Consider the following 23,630-nt stretch of genomic DNA (forward strand, 5'->3'; position numbering starts at 1 on the left):
TACTAGTGCTGAAAAGGTCATTAAAAACTGGTAAATAATAAATGTGGTTTTGCTGTATTTCACCCATTAATGCAAAATGGGATAGTGATACCTCCAAGTAGAATATGTTAGAGAAGAAGAGCCAACAGTGCAACATTTCATATGCCTTCTGACACTAACATTTTCCAGGATGAACACACTGACATGTAGTTTCACAGAATTTGAAATCTGTAAGTTCAAGAACGGAATGGAAATTTAACGTAAGGGGAAAAAGAGAAATATGGCTAGTGGTGTCCAAATTTCAAATAAAATCTTAAGGGTAAATATGGCTGCTGTTTTCTTCCAAACAGTCATTATTATATAAAATGTTGGCTGTTTCACATGGAATCTTCAGTGCTTTCTATCAATCGAGGCCTACCAGAGTACAACACATTTCCCTTGTAAATTCAATCTCAGCTGAAATGTCGAGCCAGGCGGGCAGATCTATAGTCAGCACGAAGTTGTACGAAGGAGTGAAGTATGTTCTTGTCCAGATTAGCAAGCTGTTCTCCTGAGCAGACCTGCTTTAAATTATCTGGGGCAACTACCAGAAGATTGCAAAGTGCATGCAGAGTATCAAAAAGCTGTAATACCAGTGGAATCTGAAATGAGAAAAGAGAATAATAACATTGAAACAAAATAATTTCCAGTTTTCTAATTAATCTGTAGATTTTTTTCATTGACATTCTGTCAATCAGGATTTACTAGTGTGGGAGTTCGGCAGATTACACATTTTAAAAGCTCCTGAAGTTTTAAAACTCAAAAATTTCTTAAGTTACATTTACAAAGATTAAGTAATAGATACCTCAATTTTCTTTAATAACAATCATTTATACTTTTATAGACTAGGCCTAGTTATGACTAAAACAACATTTTTAAAAAATAATTTAAACCTTAGGGAAAAATGATCAGAGAGAGATACACATAAAGAAAAAACATATCATTTTACTGATGTGTAACATACATGGCATGAGCCTTGGAAGTCAGTAGGGCCATGTGAGCTATGGAATTAAAACAGGGTCTTGTCTAAGATAAAGCATGAAGCAAAAAATGTGTCAATATTGAAAATGTTATTGGAACAACACTTCTTCAAGTATGAACAGGTTAGAGCCATCTCGCTATCTCTAGGAGTTACAAATTTTCATTTTAAGTCAATGCAGATTTTTAACGGTCTTACTTATGTTTCTAAGCCTAATTTGCAGCAAGCTTGATATTTGTGTGTACATACCTTGAAGTCTTTGGCACACTTCCTGTATTCAGCTACATCACAAATGGCCAACATGCCACCCATACAGCTGTAGGAATATTGTTGAAGATGCTCATAAATAAGCCGATGAAAACGTACTCCAAGTTCCATCAAAACTGTATCCACATTCTTTCCATCCATGGAATTTTTAATCTTTTCCACTTGTTTTCTTACATAAGCACAAACTTTAACACAGGCCTGTAAAATTTTTTCTGTATTTATTATATAGAAATGTTTACCCGTCTAACTAAAGAGAAAATAGATGTAATTTTCCATCAATCTCTAGGCATTAAAAAAAAGACTTTAAGAGTATAGTAAGGTACAATGAAAATGTGTTAACCAAAATATTAACAAAGTAGATATTCTTACCAGCAAATTTAATCATTTTACTTACATTAGTATACTGAATCAAAACATTGTTTTCATCTTCTGGTTTAAAGTCTGTTTTCTTTTGCTCTGCAGCCAAGATATGCTTCATCTGTCCAATCATACAATTTAATGTTCTAGAGAATTGAGAACACAATGTATTTGATCCATTTAAGTTGTTTTATATTTTGTTTACATTATTTATACTAAGTTAAATTAATATAAATTTCGTATCACCCTAACATATTTTTGCTATTGGTAGACTCAGATTTTAGAAAAAGTAAATTCTAGGTCTTGATATCAAAGAGCTTGTAGTTTTATTATCCCCCTGCTCAAAAAAGAAGACAAAGTTTTGTCCAATATTTTATATTTAAGACCATGCTAAAGATCTTAGAAACCTGTCACTAATTTATTTTCTTAACATCTAAGGATCTTCAAAGGCAAAATTACATAGTGAGAATGCTTAGAAAGGTAGGAAAATAGAGGGCTTTTGAGCAATGGCAGATCTCACTGTCAAAGGACACACAAGAGGATGGACAAGGGACACCGAAGACCCAGGTGAGAAATGAGGGCACAGATCTGTAACAATGCTGATAATGTATGTGATATTTTCCAATAGCAACCTGCCATCCAGCTATGGAATAGAGACTCCACTGATGCAGAGTTTAAGATCTATAAGGCAGTTATAGTTGAAGAAAAATAGATTTTAAGGTACTTATGATTAAGTTATTCAAGAAACAGGCCAAGTGATCTAAACCCAATAATGAAGGAAGTAAAGCTAATAAAAGGGTAATACACTGGCAAAAGATGACGATAGCAAGGTCTTTGAGGCCTGCTGAGGTTGGACGGCTATGGAGAGTTGGAATAATAGGAGGTTGTGGCCAAAGTAGGATATTCAGACTCAAGCCTTTTATTACTAATCATAACAAAGTCCAGTGGGGCATGAGACTGGGTAGCTAAAGTGGAGATAATCAAGAAAATGAATGAGTTACATGCACCATGTGGAAATAACCTAAGGCTAAAAGAAAGGTTGTGAGCCTGGTGCCCAAATCTTCATTAAATGTAGCAGACTGACAAAATGATAGATAGACAACAGCAGTAAGAAAGGGAATATGACGGTGGAATTAGATTATGTGAGATTCAAAGGCAAAAAAGTTCTGGCGTAGTAATAAGTGAATACTGGTCAACATGTCAGCAGGGATGCAGGTGTACGCTAAGTGCACCTCATGACCTATCTACATGGATATGAGAGAAGCAGACGATCACCCTTACGGGTGCGCCAGAGATCGCTGTGCCCTCAATGTACTAACTACTGTAAAGGTTTGTAAACTATATAGAAAGATGGAAAAAAAGTGTACAATTTATAAAGAAGAAAACTAGGGAATAGATATTTCATGTATTTCTGAAAGCTTAATATATCCAACCTCCTCACCTCCCCCAAAATTATTTTCATGTATTTTTGAAGGGAAGCAAGAAGAAATGGACTTAAGTTTTTAATATTAAGGATTTTAAGTTAGGAATACACCTACTTCTTGGCAGTGATGATTATATTACCTGTTTATATACATTAAATGTATAAATATAATGCATTAAATGAAGTTGTATATATGTATAATCTAATGTTTCCTGACTTAAAAATAAAGGGAAAGACCAGTTTTTAGGACTGTTGTATGCATAAAATCTTTTAATAAACTAAATTAATTCTATATAATATCCTTATTTTTTCCAGTTTTATTCTGTTTTTCTTTCTCTTATTATTATATACTTTAAGGGAGTTCTCAACGTTGGTGCTAAAACCAATTTGGTAGGTGAGTTGCAAGTAATTTGTTACTACCAGAAAGTAAAAATTTACTTTTGTAAATTAGAGTGAATTCCAGGCTATCTTTATGACAGTACTGTCACTAACATACATTAAAATATGTTTTCTTGAGCAGAAGAGAAAGAAATACTCAAGTCTTAATAGCATGGGCTAATATTGTGCCAATTACTCAATTTCTTTAAGCCTTCACTCTCTCATCTGTAACATGGAAATAGTAGTTCCTAGCAAATGCATGAAATAATAAGGTTAAGGTCCTTGCGCTGTGACTGGCACAGAGAAAATGCTAATGAAATGTAGCTATTATCATCATCAATAAATACAAACTCACAAGTGTGTGCTACATATGTGACCACCATCTCAAAAAGATATAGACCCACTGCTCTATACCATGAAAAGGTAATTACAAGAAACATTACAAAAAAGTTGAGTGTAGATTTTGTACCCATTTAATAGAAGTTTTGAAAGACTACAATTATTAATTTTAAGTATTTTATACTTGAGCCTGAAAATTCTAAATAAAAGTGAAATCCTTTACGTTACATGCCAATTTTTTTAAAGCATTTAGAGTGTGAGTGAATAAGAGTGTGTGTGTGTGTGTGTGTGCATGTGTGTGTGTTGAGGGAGGCTTATAAAAAGTTTTTCAATTGACTCTAGTTTAAAAGTAAATAGAAACAAATTTACTTCCAGAAATAATAAACTCAGGATGCTAATAAAAATAACATTCTAATACAAAATGAAAGCTATATAAAAGTAAAATCAACTATTACAGCAGGCTTATGTAATTAAGACTGTTTTCCTTTAAAAATTGCTTTAATGCTGCTATGATAGCACTTTTACAATTAAAAAAAAAAATCCAAGAGAAAATATAAAACTAGCAACTTGCCTATCAATGCCAGTATCCAATTTCATCTCCATTTGTTCAATTATTTCTTTTTTCTTCTGAAGGCATTCAGATAACTTAGGAGAAGAGCTATTGAATATTTAAAGAAAAGAACCCACAATATTAAGAGTCTTATAAAAGTCTTCACATATATATTGTACACTTACACATTTATAAATACATCTACTCCTCACTTAACAACTTCATTAAATGCAATTGCTACTTCCCATTTACAAAAATCTACCATACAACTATTTTGCTCACTGATGATTTATGTCTGGCAGTAACGAATACTGAGATATGAGGTGACAGTAATGCTGGCTGTGGTGGTTAAGGTTACATGTCAACTTGGCCAGGCATGAATTTTAGTGGTTTGACAGTTAGGTAATGATGAAATATAACATTTACGTAATGATATAGCCATCCTCCGTTTTGTGATCTGATGTGATCAGCCTCCATTTTCACATAATGCTGATTTTAGCATAACGACTTTGTCTTTGGAACCTAACCATGTCAAATGAGGAGTGGGTATACAAATAAATAAATATAAAGTACTTCAACTTTTCCCCAAATCTAAGAAGCATGGAAGTGGTAATTGTTTAGTGTTTATTATGACCAATTCATTACAACAATCACATTAGGAACAACTAACCCATTTAAGAAAGAAAGAAGAGGAACATTAGATTGTTATTCTCATTTCTGAAGAGATATTCCTTCAGAATATAAATATTTAATTTTGAAATTCTGGAATTATTTGGTTTCGTTTATAACTAAGTACCTACTATGTTGTTGTGAAGTGCTATCATGTCTATTTCATTACAGACTGACCCATGTGACAGAGCAGAACTGCCCCACAGGATTTTCTAGGCTATAATTTTGTACAAGGATAGATCACCAGGTCTTTCTCCTGTGCGAGCCACCAGGTGGGGTTGAACTGCCAACCCTTCTGTCAGTAGCCAATCACTTAACCATTGCACCAACAAACCAAAACAAAAACTCACTGCCATTGATCAATTCTGACTCATAGTGACCCTCACACTGGGTTTCCAAGCCTGTAAATCTTTATGGAAGCAGACTGCCCCATCTTTCTTCCACAGAACAGATGGTGGGTTCAAATCACCGACCTTTGGTTTAGCAGCCAAATGCTGTAACCACTATACCATGAGAGCTCCTTATTGTACCACCAGTGCTCCTAAATACCTGGTATAATACTAAAAAAAGTCACAAAGTATCATTAGTCAAGAAAAAAAATAAATCATTCAGGTTAAAATTTGGAGGCTAACAGTCAATCCAACTGCATTTTATTGATCCAAACTGGTATCTGCCTTCTGAATGCTACATAAATGTCAAAAACACCCAACATATTAAGGGATATGTAACTTTAATAGTTATACAAATTCTTCACTATGTGACATAACAGCTCCATAAAAGGTAAAAATCTCCATGATTTCCTTTCAAAGTATACAATTTTGGAAAGTATGTTTTTACATAAACCAAAAATACCAAACTCACTGCCATTAAGTTGATTTGGACTCATAGTGACCCTCTTTGGGTTTCTGAGGTGGTAAATCTTTATGGAAGTAGATTGCCCAGTCTTCCTTCCACGGTATGGCTGGTGGGTTTGAACTGCCAATCGTCTGGTTAGCAAATGCCTTAAGCAATGTGCCACCAGAGCTCCTTATGTTCTTACATACACTATCTTATTTAATCCTCAAATGTTTTAAAAGTTCATGTAAACTGAAGTGAAGATATAAATCAAAGCTCATAAAATTTTTGTCATTTTTTCATTGTTAACAAGTAGGTAAAAGAAGACTGTAACTGTTGGATCTTTTGAAGGGTGTTAAATGTGCTTGGTTTCACTGAGTTAGAGCAGAGGTCCTCTTACATATCAGATTTTGGTTTATGACAGATTTGGTCTTTCCAATCACACCAAAATAAAACTGCAGTTGTTGTTGCTATTATGTGCCACAGAGTCGGACCCGATTCATAGTGATCCCTCCTTGGGTTTCCGAGGTGTTATCACTACAGAAGTAGATTGCCCAACCTTCCTTCCGAGGAGTGGCTAGTGGGTGTGAACCGCCAGCCTTCTGGTTAGCAGTCAAGTGCCTTAGGCACTACACTACCTACCAGGACACAAAAAGGCAAGGGAGAAGGAAAAGAATCTTGTTCTGTCTGAAGTTTTCATGAGCATGTTTTGCTTTTATAATTAACAAAAGGAATCTAGTATTAATCTTATAATAGTCATTGAAATACCAATGAAAAGCAGAGATTTTGACTAACCTTATTAGTGGCATAAGGTGATCATTAAATTGCTTGTCAAAAAGATGAAAAATAGTATTGGCCTGTTGCACAACATCCAAAAAATACAGATTTGCATTCTTAGAATCTGCAGAAGGAATTCCTGAAATTGGAAAGAAAAAAAGAAACATACACATGCATAAATATTCACACACACATAAATACAAGCAAGCCATAATATAAATATGTTAGAATCATACTGAAGAAATTCATTGTGGCAAAAGAAAAAAGAATTTGGCTTTCATACATACAACATGGATAAAAATTATGATTGTTTTAATAAATCAGCAATTATATTTTTGAGGAAAGAAGAGTAAAATTAAGGTGGTTAATATCTTAATAAAAATTGATTCAAAGTTTATTTTTATACCTAAATTGTCATGATCTACTCAGTTTTCATGATTTGCTTACTGACAAGCTAACTGGCCATCTTGGACTCTGCCTCTCTTTTACTTTTCCCATTCTTTGGTTCTCAGGGATCCATATAAACCACGAAAACGCCCACTATTTTTCTTACAGCCAGGTCTCATTATGTCATAATAATTAAAGGAATTTTCTTAGTTGTGTTCCTGGTTCATTTATTTATTCATTTATTCTATATATTGCTGCCCTAGGGATGTGCCCAAACTTAGCCTTGAATATTTCACTCACTGTGCTCTCCACTCTTTCCTCTAAAATGTTCAAAGTCTCTCACAACTCACAGAATAAACTCTTGATTTCAGTATTGTATCAAAGCATCCCACATTCTGACCTCTAGTTAGCTAAGCTCTCTAGATGTCAGTTTCTTCCTTTTTGTAAAAAAGCAATGAACAAACCCCAAGGTCTTTTACAGCTCTAGAGGTTTACATTTCTAATTAAAACGAAAGGCGTAACAGACTAGGAAAAATATTAACAGCAAATGAGAAAATGGAAGTGTAATAACTAGAATTCTTTTATAGGATGGTGATATTTCCAAAGTTTTAAAAACAGAAAATAAAGGTTTTTTTCTCACATAAAAGACAAAATTACCTATTTAAAGCTTCTAATACAAACTTTATATAAGAAAAAAATAAAACTAACAGATAGGTAGAAAATACTAATACTTTCCATTAACAAAAGAATGAAAATCAAGCCAGTATTTTTAACTACAAAGTATTTATAATTTTAAAAGATTTTCAATGGTGTACAGAAAAACTGGTACATTGATACCTGCCAGTACCAGTATAAATTGATTAAAAATTTATTAAAGAAAAAAAAAACTTTAGAAAGTTTCTAAGTATCAAGTTTTTTTTACAATTTTTATAACATATTTTAACTTGGTATTTTATCCAAAGGCAATAATTCAAAATCAAGAAAGCACTTGAAGCTCTATAATGTTCAGTGCAGCATTATATACCAAAAACGTGAAAGGAACCAACATGTCTAATAATAGGAGATGATAAACACTAGAATATATATGTATGACAGAACTTTATGCAAACATTAGATATTCTGACAATGGGTGCTAACTAAACTACAAAGACATTTCCTAAGCTCTTACAAATTGAGAATATTGATATTAAAATCAAAATGTTAAGTTGCCATACAAACTAAATTAACAAATCTTTCATACTGCACAGATTCAAATTGATATCTTTTGTTGATTATCTTATTTAATCTTCCTAACACTTTTTAGGTGAGTTTTATTACCTGAGTACAAATTACCACATTATGGACCATTAAGTCATGTGCAAATGGTAAATGTTAAATATATGATGTTAGAGGTCTGCTCCAATTAAGTAAAGAACAGTAGAATACAAATGCCTATCTCTATCAAGAGAGCAACTATGTAAAAACTGGGTGAAAATAAATCAATCACCAGTTGAGCCAAGAAAGTGAATTTCAGGTAATTTTCCTTTAATGTTGAAACCTTACAGAATGATGTTACATATAATCAACAAAGATTTTCTAAGCATCTACTATGTGCTTTCCAGGTGCTGTTGTTATTGTTGTTATGTGCTGTCGAGTCGGACCGACTCATAGCAACCCCTCCTTGGGTTGCCAAGGCAGCATCACTACAGAAGTAGATTGCCCAACCTTCCTTCCAAGGAGTGGCTGGTGGATTTGAACTGCTAGGTGCTATAATACAATAATAAATAAGATGTAAGATTCCTTGTATCTTACAAATATTACATAGAATTCATACATACTCTGTAGAATAGTCTCTCACTTCAGAGATCTCGGGTTCACACGGCTCAGGGAGACCTTCTCCAACTACGTCTAAAAAAGTCCCTGAAGCCCCAGTACTACCTCCTCATTACCATTTTCTGTCCCCTTACCTAGCTTTATTTTTCCTCATTGTACTTCCTATTCACCTGTTTACTGTATTTCATTACAACAATACAAGCTTGATGAGTGCAGGAAGCAGGTACAAAATAGTAAGTATGTGTTGAATGAATAAATTCTGGTGAGTGGAGACAGACAATTTACTGGAAAAAAAATTTACACTGTGGTAAGCGCTAGGAAAAAAGTTAATTTAGTGATGAGATAATGAGTAGTCTGGCTGTAAGAGAAAGACTACTTGAGCTAAAGTGATCAGTAAAGGCCTCTCTGAGAAGGTGACATCTGAGTAAAAGGTTGAAAAGTTAGCTGTGAGAGGAGCTGAGGGAAAAGGGTCTAAGGGATGGGAAAACACCAACTACAAAGAACCTGGGTGAGAAAAAAGATTGAAAAGCCAGAGTGGCTGGGGCAGTAAGGTACAATGTATTATGAAATGAGGATGAGTATGTAAGAGGCCAGATTGCAAAGGGCCTTGCAAACCATGCTGTTGTTTTTAGGCACTACTGAGTTAGCTCTGACTCACAGAGACCCTGTGTACTACAGAACGAAACACTGCCCAGTCCTGTGCCAGCCTCACAATCCTTGCTGTACTTGAGCCCATCACTGCAGCCACCGTGTCAATCCATCTCATTGAGGGCCTTCCCCTTTTCCACTGACCCTCCACTTTACCAAGAATGATATCCTTCTCCAGGGAATGGTCCCTTCTGGCCACATGACCAAAATAGGTGAGATGAAGTCTGGCCATTCTGGCTTCCAAGGAACATTCTGGCTGCACATCTTCCAGGACAGATTTGTTAGTATTTGACTGCTAACCATTCCTCGGAAGAAAGGTTGGGCCATCGACTTCTGTAGCGATACCACCTCAGAAACCCAAGGAGGGGTCGCTATGAGTCGGATACGACTCGATGGCAGTGAGTCTGGGTTTTCATATGGTACTTTCAGTATTTTTCACCAATACCAAAACTCAAAAGCATCAACTCTTCTTCAGTCCTCCTTATTCACTGGGCACCTTTCACATGCATATAAGGCTAATGAAAATATCATGGCTTAGGTGAGTATGCACCTTAGTCTTCAAAGAGATATCTTTGTACTTCAGTACTTTAAAGGGGTCTTTTGCAGATTTGTCCAGTGTAACACATCATCTGATTTCTTGATTGCTGCATTCCTGGGTGTTGATTGTGGATCCAAGTAATAGGAAATCTTTGACAGCTTCAATCTTTTCTCCATTTACCGTGTTTATTGGTCCAGTTGTGAGGATTTTTGTTTCCTATGTTGAGATGTAATCCATAATTAAGACTGTAGTCTTTAATATTCATCAGTAAATGCTGTAAGTCATCTTCACTTTCAGCAAGCAAGGTTGTGTCATCTGCATATCACAGGCTGTTAATGACTCTTCCTTCGATCCTGATGCCACTGATACTCTTCATCATCCTGATGTTGTTTCTTCATACAATCCACCTTCTCAGATTATTTACTCACCACACAGACTAAATAAGTATGGTGAAAGGATACAACCTTGACACACACCCTTTCTGATTTTAAACTATGAAGTATCCCCTTGCTTTGTTTGAACAATAGCTTCCTGGTCTATGAACAGGTTCCTCATGAGCACAATTAAGTATTCTGGAATTCCCATTCTTCTCAATGTTATTCATAATTTGTTATGATCCACACAAATGAATGCTTTTGCATAGTCAATAAAACACAAGTAAACATCTTTCTGGGATTCTTTGCTTTCAACCAAAATCAATCTGATATTAACAGTGATATGCCATGTTCTACATCCTCTTCTGAATCCAGCTTGCATTTCTAGAAGTTCTGTGTCAATAAACTGCTGTAACCAGTTTTGAATTATCTCCAACAAAATTTTACTTATGTGTGATATTAATGATATTGTTCAATAATTTCCACATTCTATTGGATTCGACAGCACCTAACAACAACACTGGATTACCTTTCTTAGAAGTGGGTACAAATAAGGACTTCATCCAGTCAGTTGGCCAGGTAGCCAACTAGAATTGCTCTCACCTTCATTTCTGCTCCCCTGACATTTTATAACTCATAGCATTATAATACATTCTGTCATACACAGTAGTGATTTATATGGCCTACCAAGCCTGGCTGGATGTAAACAATATGAGGGAATTGTGTCTTTTGTATAGTTTTCAGCACCTGACAAATCCTTGAATTACAGAAGCTCAAAAAGCATTATTGTACTGATCTGAATTCAAAATATCAAGATGATTATATATAAAATATTAGGCATATAGTTTAAACAAGCAGGATAAAAAGAATTTAACACAAAGTATAACACAAATACACTTACCAGCAAGTCCTGTTTCCAAAGCATAATCAATATGTTCAATACATAAAAACTCCACAAGAATGGTAAAAATTCTAAAGGCATTCCTTGGTAAATCAGAAGGATCAGAGAGCTTTAAAAACAAAAAACAAATACATCATTCTTCATGTTTACCTTTAAAAAAACTCACCTTTTTTTTTTAAAGCAATTTTGTGTAACACATAAATAGTACTTTAGGTATCAAAATAGCAACTCGCCTTCACACACCCTTTCAGGGTAATGCTTATTATCTGCTGTTTAAAGTTGGGAGTTGAAGAAGAAGTTCATAACCCAGTTTAAATCTCCACTGAATAGAAAACTAATCTAGTATCACTCAACTCTGTGGTCTTCTTAGTAACTAACTCCCTCAACTCTGACCCCTCATCAGTCTCTGCATTCCAATCCTTACCTCCCTCCTTTGCTCACTGATGCTCAGAACATTCCCATATCTTTTTTCACAAGCCATAAGGAATAAATTCAATTTCTCATTCTTCTTCTGTTTACATCCATACCCATGCATAATTGATAGAATAGGTACACAGAACATTGATAAGAATATATGAGACTTGACCACCACCATAAATCAACTGGACCTTACTGACATTTATACAGCCCTCTATCAAAAAACATCATAACACACATCTTTTCAAGTACATACAGAAGTTACCAACATGAACCATAATCAGGGCTTAAAAAAAGAAAAGTCTCAATAAATATAAAAAGAATTTGCATCACACAAAGTATGTTACCTGACAACTAAATCAAATTTTGATATCAGTAATCAAAAGATATCTGAAATTTCCCTGAAATATTTAGAAACTAAATAATGCACTTCTAAATCACTCTTGGGCCAAAAGAAAGGAGAAAAACAAAAAAGCTGGGGGTATTAAAAAGTATTTTGAACTAAATGAAATAAAACATAGCGTATCAAAATTTGTGGGATGTACCTAAAGTAGTACTTAGAGGGAAATTTATAGGACTAAAAGCCTGTATTTGAAAAAAAAAGGTCTCTAATGACCTCAGCTTCTACCTTAAAAAACTGACAAACAGGCAAATGAGACACAAGTCAGGAGAAAAAAGGAAATAATAAGACAAGAGTGGAAACAACAGAAAAACAACATGAAAAATTAATGAAACCAAAAGCTGGCTCTTTGGGAAGATCAGTAAAATTGATTAACTTCTAGCCAGATTAACCAAGGAAAAGAGAGAGAAAACATAAATTACTGGTATCAGGAATGAAGAAGGTGACATCATGAGAGATTCTATAGCTATTAAAAGGATAATAATAATATAAACAACTTTGACAATAAATTCAACAACTTTTATGAAATATGCAAATCCTTTAAGAAATACAAATGACCAAAGTTCACCTAAAAGGAAGCAGATAATCTGGATAGCCTTAAAGAAGTCGAATGTGTAGTTAAAAACCCTCACAAAGAAAACTGCAGGTTTAAGTGACTTTACTGGAAAGAAATAAACATTAAGGAAGAAATAATGCTAACTCTACACAAATTATTTCAAAAAACTGAAGAGAAGAAATACTTCCAAACTCAATTCTATGAAGCTAACATTACCCTGGTATCAAAAAGAGACAGAGACCATACAAGAAAAAAACACACAAAAAACTAGTCCAATACCCCTCATGAACACAGGTACAAAAATTCTTAATAAAATTTTATAAAAAATTAATCTAACAAAAATATTAATAGGATATTACATAATGACAAAGTAGGGTTTACCAAAGGAATATAATGTTAACATCTGAAAATCAATTTCACCATAGTAACTGAACATAAAGAAAGTATTTGACAAAATTTAACATCTAATCCTTATAAAAACACTCAAAAAACTAGAAATAAAATGATTTTCTCAAATGATAAAGAGCATGTATGAAAAACAATAGCTATCATCAAAACCCCGTGGAACACTTGTACTCTGACACACGGGGAATTGACTCATTTGCAACTGGTTTAGCATCATGATGAAATTCTGAATGCACTACCCCAAGATAAGGAATAATATAAGGTGTTTACTCACACAACTTCTATTCAGCATTACAATGGAAGTGCTAGCCAGTAGAATAAGAAAGAGGAAAATTACAGAATAAGTAATACTGCCTTTATTGGCAGATGGCATGATAGTCTATGGAGAAGATCCTATGGAATCTACAAAAAAGCTGCTAGAACCAATAAATGAGTTTAGTTAGGTTGCAGAGTACAAGACTAATAAGTGAGTTTACTTAGTTTACAGAGTATAAAAAAAATCAATTGTATGTTTATACAGTTTCTTCCCAGTTGCTGCTGAGTTGACTTCAACTCATGGCAACCCCACATGTGCCAGAGTAGCACTGTGCTGCAAAGGGTTTCCAAAGGATGCTTTTTTGGAAGTAGATAGCCAGGCCTTTTTTTGGAGATGCCTCTTGGGTGGACTCAAACTGCCAATCCTTGTTAGCAGCCAAGTGAATTAACCATTTGCAGTAACAATGAACTATCAGAAATAGAAAAAAAAAAAAAAAAAAAGATCTTATTTACAATAGCATTAAAAATATGAAATACTCAGAAAACAAATCCTGTATGCTGAAAATTACAAAACACTTCTAAGAAAAATTAATGGAGACCCCCAAAAATGGAGAGATAATACTGTTTTCATAGACTAGAAGAAGAGATATTTTTAAGATGTCCGTCTTCTAGGAACTCCCTCTTACCATCATCAGTGATTTACAGTCTAACATATTCCACACTGAACTGGAGACAGAATGATTATAATAAAGTTCCTATATACTAAGCTCATATATAAAGATATTGCATTTAGTGCCTTCAAACCAACTGACAACAGCTAAGCAATGGGTGCAGATAAAGAGGAAAACAAGTCTGGAGAATGTAACCCTGAGGCATATCACCATTTAGATGTCAGTAGGAAGAAGAGGGCTGGCAGTTCAAATCCACCAGCCACTCCTTGGAAGGAAGGTTGTGCGATCTACTTCCGCAGAGATACTGCCTTGGAAACCCAAGGACGGGTCGCTATGAGTGGAATCAACTCGACAGCAGTGAGTTTGGTTTGTTTGGGTCAGGAAGATGAGAAGCCTGGGTGATGTAGACAGTTAAAGTGCTCAACTGCTAATCAAAAGGCACTTAGTTACTTTTACTTCTCCACTAGGACAAACAATGCCACTGTGACTGTGAGACATGTCCTATATACAGGAGTCTCTCTGAGAAATTGCCAGATTCACTCTCCAAAGTAATTACACCAATTTTCACTCCCCTGTGTGAAATTCCTGTTGCTCCACATCCTTACCAACACTCTCAGTATCAACAGACCTAATTTTTGCCAACCTAATGAAAATGAGGTAGTGTTTCTGTATTTTAAGTTTAACTTCCCATATTAAGATAGATATCTTATTGGCAACTCACATTTCATGTAAATAGCTGACATGTATCCTTTCTGCTTGTATTTATATGAATAACTAGTTGCTATCAACTTGATTCCAACTCATAGTGATCCCATGGGCATTAGAGTAGAACTGTGTGCTCCACAGCGTTGTCAAAGGCTGACTTTTCAGAAGTAGAGGATAATGCTTTTCTTCCAAGGTACCTCTGGGTAGACATGAATCTCCAACCTATGTATAGTTTACATTTATTTACTGTTGCTCAATATAAATGTGTAAACCACACAAATAATAAAAATTTAAAAATTAAGACTACATCAACTCTCAGTTCTACTACTGAAGAGCTCTATATCCCAGTTTCTTCATCTGTAAAATAGCAATACTGATGAACATGCAGGGTTGTTATGATGACTAAATAATATATATACTCAAAGTGCTTAGAACAGTACCAGGAATACAGTGCTTGCTCTAAAATTATTAGCTATTATTTGTTTTAAATAACCTGCTCTTAGTTAGAGTGGCAACAAATACCCTTCTTGTAGACTGTTTACTTTGCTAAAAGTGTGTTTGCAGTAAAGAAATTCTAAAATTTAAAGGGTTAGTTTTTCATTCTTTCCCTATGATGTCTGTATTCTTAAAAGACATTGTTTTCCTGAACGCTTTTTTTTTTTTTTTTACAAAAAAGGACTAACCTTCCTTTATATTATATATCTTGATTTAATGTCTTATAGAATAAAAATTTTATATGCTCGATTTTAATTTTAAAATTACATTAAAATATGTTCCTAAATAATGTAAAAATAATGCTGTTGTAGCGTGGTGCCTAAGGCACTTGACTGCTACCAGAAAGCTGGCAGTTCAAACCCACCAGCCACTCCTCGGAAGGAAGATGGGGCAATCTACTTCCATAGTGATACTGCCTCGGAAACCCAAGGTGGGGTCGCTATGAGTTGGGTCCGACTCGATGACACATAACAAAAACAAAACAAAAAAAAATCCCATTTCTTTTTTTAAAGTACTGTGGTGGTTAAGTTTGTGTGTCAACTTGGCTAGGCCTGGTTGAGTGGATAAGCAGCTGGATGTAGTATTCCCCATGATGAGACTGGTAATCAACTCCATGGTGGTATCTACTGTGAGCAGCTGAGTAGCTGCTGCCTTTGGGTATGTGGTCTGCTTCCTGTATATAAGAAACAACTTTGGGAATGGTCTCAAGCATATGGCACACTTGAACCCTGCATGTAGCCATGTCATTGTTCAGCAGCTTGCCATGCTCTGCTGACCTTGGGACTTAAAATGGACTTAAGTTAATGGCCTGCTGTGTGGTTTGGTAACATCAGGACTGTGCCTTTTTACTTGTCAACCTTGGGTTTGTCAGTCTCAGCAGCCAGCAAGCTGTCTGAGTGAAGAAAAGCCTCTAGCTCCAGTGGGCTAGGAGCAGGAGGCAGAGCTGAACCCCAAGGTTGAGGGACTTTCACCCAGCCCCTAGAGCCTGGAACTTTGAACTTGAACTTAAAGCCTCAAAATTGTAAGAATAAACTCCTGTTTGTTCAAGTCGTCCCATTTGTGGTATATTCCTGTCAGAATGGCACTAGTACCAGAACAAGTATTAAAAAACAGTTGCTTCTAACCATAGAGTAGATGTTATTTCTTAGTTTAAACAAATTAAAAGATAACTATATACAACTCACCAACCACTCCTTGGAAGGAAGACCGGGCAATCTATTTCCGCAGAGATACTGCTTCAGAAACTCAAGAAGGGATCACTATGAGTTGAACTGACTCAAAGACAGTGAGTTTTATGTACAAATAAATTAAATCCATTTGTAATCACTCTTACCCTATGACATCTTTCAAAGGCTTGTTTAGTTTCTTGTAAAAGATTAACCACCACTTCTTGGGACAGAAAAGTTTCCCCGTGAGTATCAATACTTGGCCCCAGTGGTAAGTTGGTACGCTGCCGAATTCTTTCTTTCAAATCTTGAATACTAGCACATCATACATACAAATAAAAAAAAGAACACATTATTATACATAGATTTCAATTTCAAATGAACCAATAGCCAGGAAACTAAGTTCTAATTCTAGTAACTAGTTCTGTAAAATGAAACAAGTCTTGACCTCTGAAGACTTGTCATCTGAAAAAATGAATAGATTTAGAGAAAATGATCTCTCAAGTCCCTTTCAGTGCTACAAATATGACACTACAGCCAAAATCTCCTTGTGTATCTGGTTTCCTTGGGAAATGACATATTCCAAACAGGTTAATGTTCCAGATAATTAAATGGTCCTGTTTAAAAATAAAACTTCAAAATTTTAATTATTTTTAAATATCTTGAACTATTTAAACAATTTACTTATGTCTTCACTACTTTAAAATGTAGAAAACACAATTTAACCCTTTCTTAGTGACTAAGGGTTACTTATTATATGGTGGTATATAAAAGTTCACAAGTTTTTGCTCCTAAAATATATAGCTCCAGACTACCGTGAACTACTTTTTTAAAAATTCTTGATGTTCTTTAGTTTTCCCTTTCTTGCTACTGTCTTTCCATTGTTCTCTCTTACAAAGTTACAAAGTCAATTGTAACTTTTCCCTGATCATTATTTATGACAAACTGGAAGTAAGAACCTGATTAGGGTATGCATGTGTGTGGATTCTGGACTCTGACAATACGGTTCCACAGAAGTCACTCTGTCTCCTAGAATCAACTAGGTTCCAGAGGGTTGAGGTCTGCGTGACTGAAGTGCCACCAGTGCTGACAGCAAATCATTTTCTTCTGATACGTGTAAGAACACAGAATTTAAGGTAATACTTTAATAATTTTATGCCTATTAAAAAGTTCAATTCAGGGAACCCAAATTGTGAACTATTTGCTGTTTGCTTGTTTTCACACCTGCAACAAAAAAACTGACGTACTTTTCAGTCAATAACTTGGAATAATTTACTAATTCTAAAAAAAAAGAGAAAGAAACTATAAAATGTTTTATAATACTGGTATTCTGCTTGACATTGTAATCATGCCATTTTAGGTCATTTCAATATGTGGTTCAAAACACATGATTTGATCAATGGTGTGATCATCCTGCGTTAAGAGTTCTTCAAAGAATAGTCTAATGATAGTCAATATCTGACACGTTTATCCAAACAGAGTTCCAAATGTCTTTAGTTTTAATTATAACATTTAACAAAAAAAAACTCCACTCACCCTCCTGTGCCAATAGATCTCTTTTGATGGTTTTTTGAATCATAATAGCGCTGTAGGATCATTGCACTTCTGCTTTTCAAATAACCAGTCTCCACCTCAATATAGTTCTCCAAATAGGAAATGAAAATGGATTTGATAAGCTTAGACAAGAAAGTCTGTTTATCAGTACCTAAGTTAAATTCCATCAACTTGCTGGAAAGATTGGTGGTTCTTTTCATGGAAAAGAGGAAAAAAAAGATTAATGTATTTAGCTATAATAACAATACTAAGGAATATATATTTTTACAATGTGACTTTAATGACATGTTAAACCACTATTTCTTAAACCTTGAGAGGATACTTAGAATGCAGCAAGCAGCTCTATCAGGTTAAATATGTAAAGTAGAATGGACTACTTCAAAAAACATTATGGTTTTGATGACTGCCATAAAGCTCCGAGGGATGATCGAGGAGAGGAAACTGAGGCAATAAACTAGGGCAGAAACAGCAACAATGGCAGCAGGGCTTCTGGCTTCAAGGCCGCTCATCACATGCTGCCCACCTTCTTCTGTCTCTGTCCATGTGGACTTTCCTCAAATTTTCTACTTCCCACTGTTGAAGAAAGGGTCACAAGAATGTTGCTTTTGAGATAAACTTCCTGTTATATGTTACTTTTGAAAAAACTCCTCCCAGAATTGTAACACTAAAGAATAGCAATAGAGTTGGAAAAAGTGAAGGAAAAATAAAAGTCCAAATAAAGCTTGAGATATAGTATCTCTACGAGTAGCACTGGGAGCTCTGGTAGCATAGTGGCTAAGACATTTGCCTGCTAACCAGAGGGCTGGCGGTTCAAACCCACCAGCCACTCCTCGGAAGGAAGGTTGGGCAATCCTACTTCCGTAGTGATACTGCCTTGGAAACCCAAGGAGGGGTCACTGTGAGTCGGGTTTGACTCGAGGGCACATAACAACAACAACAACAATGAGTAGCACTGGCATTTATAAAAGGACAAGACAAACTCTCACATCAGATTTAAGGCTGAAATCATTGAAGAGTTTGTCATTTCCTTTCAAAATTTCTAAACTTTTAACTGCATCTACATGTAATTACTCTAGTTTTAAAGGGGGGGGGGGAGTTAAAGACCAGTGAACTAGCTTTAGTTTCTAATTAAAATCAAAAACAAAATTTTTGAGTCTTTATTTAAACAAGTAAACAGTCTTTTGTGTTCCATAACATAAAGTGTAACATCTAATTCCTCAATGCACTAAGAACGCTACACTTGTACAAGTTGATAAAACTAAGCATTTTTTAATGCTAAAAGGTTTACTGCTACTGACAATTATTCAAAAACACCTGAATACATGCCCATTTTCTATTTATTTAAGTCTAAGATCTATTATTCTTTTAAAAATGTACCTTGTATACAGATCATAGAGATTTTTGAGATATTGCTCTGCATCGAACTTTCTACATTCTTCTAACTGGTCTTTCACAAAACTCTAGAAAACAAACAAAAAAACCAACATTCTGTCAATTAAGAATATTAAGTTCTATAACTTACTTTTTTCCTCTAAAATGCTCCACATTCTTGACCTGTTCTGATTTAAAATCCAATTTAAAAGGCAATGCATAGCAGAGACCAAACACAAAAAGGAAAGAGGTTTTTATTTCTACTGCTTTACATATTTAATGGTAGATCTCTATGCATCTTGACAATATGTATAAAGAATTTAGAAATATCTTGTCTTTGGAAACCAGTTCATGAGATGCAGCAATAAAAACTGAGGCTACACCAATAGAATCAATTCCTTAGAAAAGCATTTCTCAAACCGTCTGGTTAACACTAGGGTCTTCTGAGACATTAGTAGACATTACTCTAAAATAGGGTTCCTTGGTCAGTAAATTTGGAAATACTGTACATTACACTCCTACTTCTAAAGAATCACAATACACATTAGTACCTTAAAAGACTATTAAAAGCCCGGAATTATTTTAAAAACACGTATTTAATGCTGCTTAATCCAGTAGTTAACACAGTTTAGGAAATGCTGCCTTAAAGTATAATACTGTAAGAATCAAGGTTGTAAAAATACCTGTGTTGGTTCTTTTTGTTTTCAAGTTCCCACCCACTGCCAATAAGTTGATTCTGACTCGTAGTGACCCCCCATAGGATAACTAAGACTGTAAATCTTTATGGAAGTAGATTGCTCATCTTCCTCCCATGAGTTTCCTGTTACAACTACATTACACAAAATTCTAAAGACTACACTTGAAATTCTTGTTCAATTTCACAAATGCCATCTCCTGAGATGGTCATGGGGAGGACAAAAAATAAATAAAACAAATCTAAGGTTACCCTGATACAATCTATTACTTTACTACTACTACTACTACTACTACTACTAGGAGCTCTGGTAGCATAGTGGCTAAGACACTTGCCTGCTAACCAGACGGCTAGCGGTTCAAACGCACCAGCCACTCCTCGGAAGGAAGGTTGGGCAATCCTACTTCCGTAGTGATACTGCCTCTGAAACCCAAGGAGGGGTCGCTATGAGTCAGGTTTGACTCGATGGCACATAACGACAACAACAACAACAACTACTACTACTACAACACAAATTTCCAACACATGCTCTGATGATATTTAATGATTAGCACCTTTTATTTGATTAATGTGGTAGTTAAGGTTGTGTGTCAACTTGGCTGGGCCTGGTTTTGAGTGGCTGGGCAGCTGATACATTTCTTCCCCATGATGAGACTGGTTGAATCTACTGGAGCAGGTGAGTAGCTGCCTTCGGGATGTTGTTTGCTTCCAGTATATAAGTAGCAGCTTTGAGGAAGGTCTCTAGCTTTTGGCACGACTGAATCCTGCAAGTTGCTGAGTTGTTGTTCAGCAGCCTGCCATGTTTCTGTCAATCTTGGGACTGCTGATGGACTTGAATTAGTGGCATGTCATACGGTTTGATAATTTTGGGACTGTGCCATTCTACTTGTTGACTTTGGGCTTCTCAGCCTCAGTAGCCAGTAACTAGCTGAGTGAAGAGACACCTGCAGCTCTAGTGGGCTAAGAGCAAGAGACAGAGCTGAAGCTCAAGGTCAAGGGGCCTTCACCCAGCCATTAGAACTGGTACTTTGAACTTGAACTTCTAGCCTCCTAAACAGTAAGAGAATAAATCTCCGTTTTTTTTAAAGCCACCCATTTGTTGTATTTTCTGTCACAGCGGCCATAAAGAACTGAAACAGTGAACAATGAGACATTTTATGACAATATGATATTGACATACTTCTTCCCTTATCTGGATAAACATATTAGTATTCCTAAAGTCATTACATTAGTAAACTAACTTTTTAAAAATGCTTAACATGTAAGGGGGGAAAAAACCAAACACATATTGTCCTAAGAGCTACTTTAATTTGTCATTGTTTAAAATTACCTGTAATTTGATTTCAAATACATTTTGAATGAGTTTCGCCAGTACTGTTTCTGGATTACTAAAAATATCTCCAACTTGTTTGTTTACCCGTTGGCAGAGTATTGCTGCATCTTCAAAGATATCATTTCTCAAGTAAGCACCCTAAAAGGCAGAGACATTTTACAAAGTGAATATACAGTTTTGCAATGGTTTTTAAAGTATAAATTAGCATTAAATAAAATCCAATAAAATATACTTTTATGTTACCTCCTGGCACTGCTTTATATAAACATCAACACAATGGGAATAACCCTACAAAAAGGAAAGAAACACACTGTTACTACTATCCAGCTTCAATATTAATAATTTCTATACAAAGAAATGTTATTTGTAATAAAATTATGCCTATGTCTCAGTGAATAGCCAAAAGTAATAGTTGTTAAATATAAATACAATTAATTATAATCAACCAATAACCTAAGTATCTTCACTTTCTATGATGAATTATTGGTTAGTTCATATCCTTGTTGGATGTTAGACTGAAAGAAGAAAAGTGAACAAGCTGAGTTCTTCACAGCAATTTTTGCCCTAAGATCATCTCAGATTCTCCTTTAACTCCAAAACATGCCTGCACATGCACACACAAAGATGTAAAGACTTAAAGAAACATTTCAAAGTTATTTGTCTTCCCTTGCTAGAATCTGGACAGAGCTGTGTTTAAACCTTGGATTTGATAATATGGAAATTTACATTAAAAATTGAATCCATGTTAACAAAATGCACACAACACAAATTAATTTGTAATATTAAGCTCACAGTAATGAGATTTTTTGCCTATTAACAAATCATATATAAAAACAAGGAAACTAAGCAAAATAAAGTACATTGTGGTCTCAAAGGCTATCCTCAATATTCATTCAGATATACAACTTAAATGCAAAGTCCAACGAACAGCTTCTCTTTCTCTAATCTAGCTGATCCAGAAATGAACAAACAGACTGAAGAAATGCACAATTTCTTTAAGCATGTGCTTTGCGGATATGTACTCCCACACAAATTCCCTAGTTCAAATTCCAGGAAGATAGTTCCATGATGATGGAGTCAAAATTCCTTTGTATTACTGAATGTAACCAGTCATATTCCACCTACCTCTCTCGTTCCTACATTCCAAATAGTTAACGTGAAAGCTTCTTGCTTTTGACCTATTTCTATCACATTTGATCAAAAAGGATGCATTAATAAACAAAATAGGTGCTTGAAAACTCTTGGCTCTATTTCCCACATCTTCCTACACTCTATTCTTCCCTCTAAAACACACACACCTATACTCATTTTCTCCCAAGTACATACTTCTCTTACCAAGCCTTATAGTTGAACATATATACTAATCAGATTTGATTTTTTCACACAAGTAAATATGACTTTATATATACTCTTTGCCTTGATGACCTTGATATATTGTTTGAGTATCTCTAAATTTGTGTTTCCTCCTACATCTGTCTTTGGCATCTCTATTGCCAGTCACTCTTCTCTCGTCATTCGCAGCACAGTACACCAATGGCCAAAACCAGTCCATTTTAGTTCACTAATGCCTAGGATATTGATCTTTATGCTTTCCATTTCATTTTTGACAACTTCCAATTTTCCTAGATTCATACTTTTGTACATTCCACTTTCTGATTATTAAAGGATGTTTGCAGTTGCTTCTTCCTATTTTGAGTTGTGCCCCGTTACCAAATGAAGGTCCTGATGTAACTCCATCCACGTCATTAAGACTGACTCTACCTTAAATGCTCAACGTCAAAGGCAGCTCTTCCCAAGTTGTATTTTGAGTGCCTTCCAACCTGAGGGGCTCATCTTCTGGCAATATATCAGACAGTGTTTCAGGACTATTCATTAACATTTTCCAATAATGTATCTGACAGTGTTTCACTGCTATTCTGAAGACTTCACTGGCCAGTTTCTTCAGAAGTGGATGGCCCTGTCCTTCTTCCCAGTCTCTCTCAGGCTGGGAGCTCTGCTGAAACCTGTCCACAATGCGTGACCCTGCTGGTATTTGAAATACCACTGAAATAGCCTCCAGCCTCATGACACACAAACCATCACAGTACGACAAACTGATAGATGAGACTACAAGAGACAGAATTTATATAATCTTCCTCGCCTTAAAAACTGGTTCTCACTTTTAGTTTTTTACTTACCTTAAAATGAAGCAGAACTGCGGCTACTTCTCGCATTCTGGAGATCTCAGCTCTCCTTTGAGCACTGGTGAACTCCTGAATGAGCTGGCATTCCAAATCATGGTATTTACCTGAAAAGAAAATGGAAGTCATTTGGCTACAATGAGACAAAGTATCCAGTGTATTTACAGTATCGGAATT

At 35.2% G+C, this 23,630-nt stretch overlaps 1 protein-coding gene across 1 annotated transcript in view; it reads right to left on the reverse strand.

Moving 5' to 3' along the window:
* Nucleotides 1-431: 431 nt before the first annotated feature.
* Nucleotides 432-23,630, reverse strand: part of EXOC5 (exocyst complex component 5) — a 46,734-nt gene continuing 23,535 nt past the window's right edge. Inside the window, exons 8-19 of the mRNA XM_042782433.1 lie at nt 23,451-23,560; nt 21,517-21,561; nt 21,271-21,411; nt 19,253-19,335; nt 17,858-18,067; nt 16,489-16,636; nt 11,252-11,360; nt 6,610-6,730; nt 4,333-4,419; nt 1,659-1,767; nt 1,247-1,462; nt 432-620 (exon numbers count right to left, since the gene is read on the reverse strand). Coding sequence (XP_042638367.1) covers nt 432-620; nt 1,247-1,462; nt 1,659-1,767; nt 4,333-4,419; nt 6,610-6,730; nt 11,252-11,360; nt 16,489-16,636; nt 17,858-18,067; nt 19,253-19,335; nt 21,271-21,411; nt 21,517-21,561; nt 23,451-23,560 — 1,568 coding nt within the window. The remainder of the gene's footprint in view (nt 621-1,246; nt 1,463-1,658; nt 1,768-4,332; nt 4,420-6,609; nt 6,731-11,251; nt 11,361-16,488; nt 16,637-17,857; nt 18,068-19,252; nt 19,336-21,270; nt 21,412-21,516; nt 21,562-23,450; nt 23,561-23,630) is intronic.

This window comes from Orycteropus afer, unplaced genomic scaffold (assembly GCF_000298275.1).
Source record: "Orycteropus afer afer isolate SDZICR_OR568_19922 unplaced genomic scaffold, OryAfe1.0 scaffold00314, whole genome shotgun sequence".
In the NCBI taxonomy this organism is placed as follows: Eukaryota; Metazoa; Chordata; class Mammalia; order Tubulidentata; family Orycteropodidae; genus Orycteropus; species Orycteropus afer.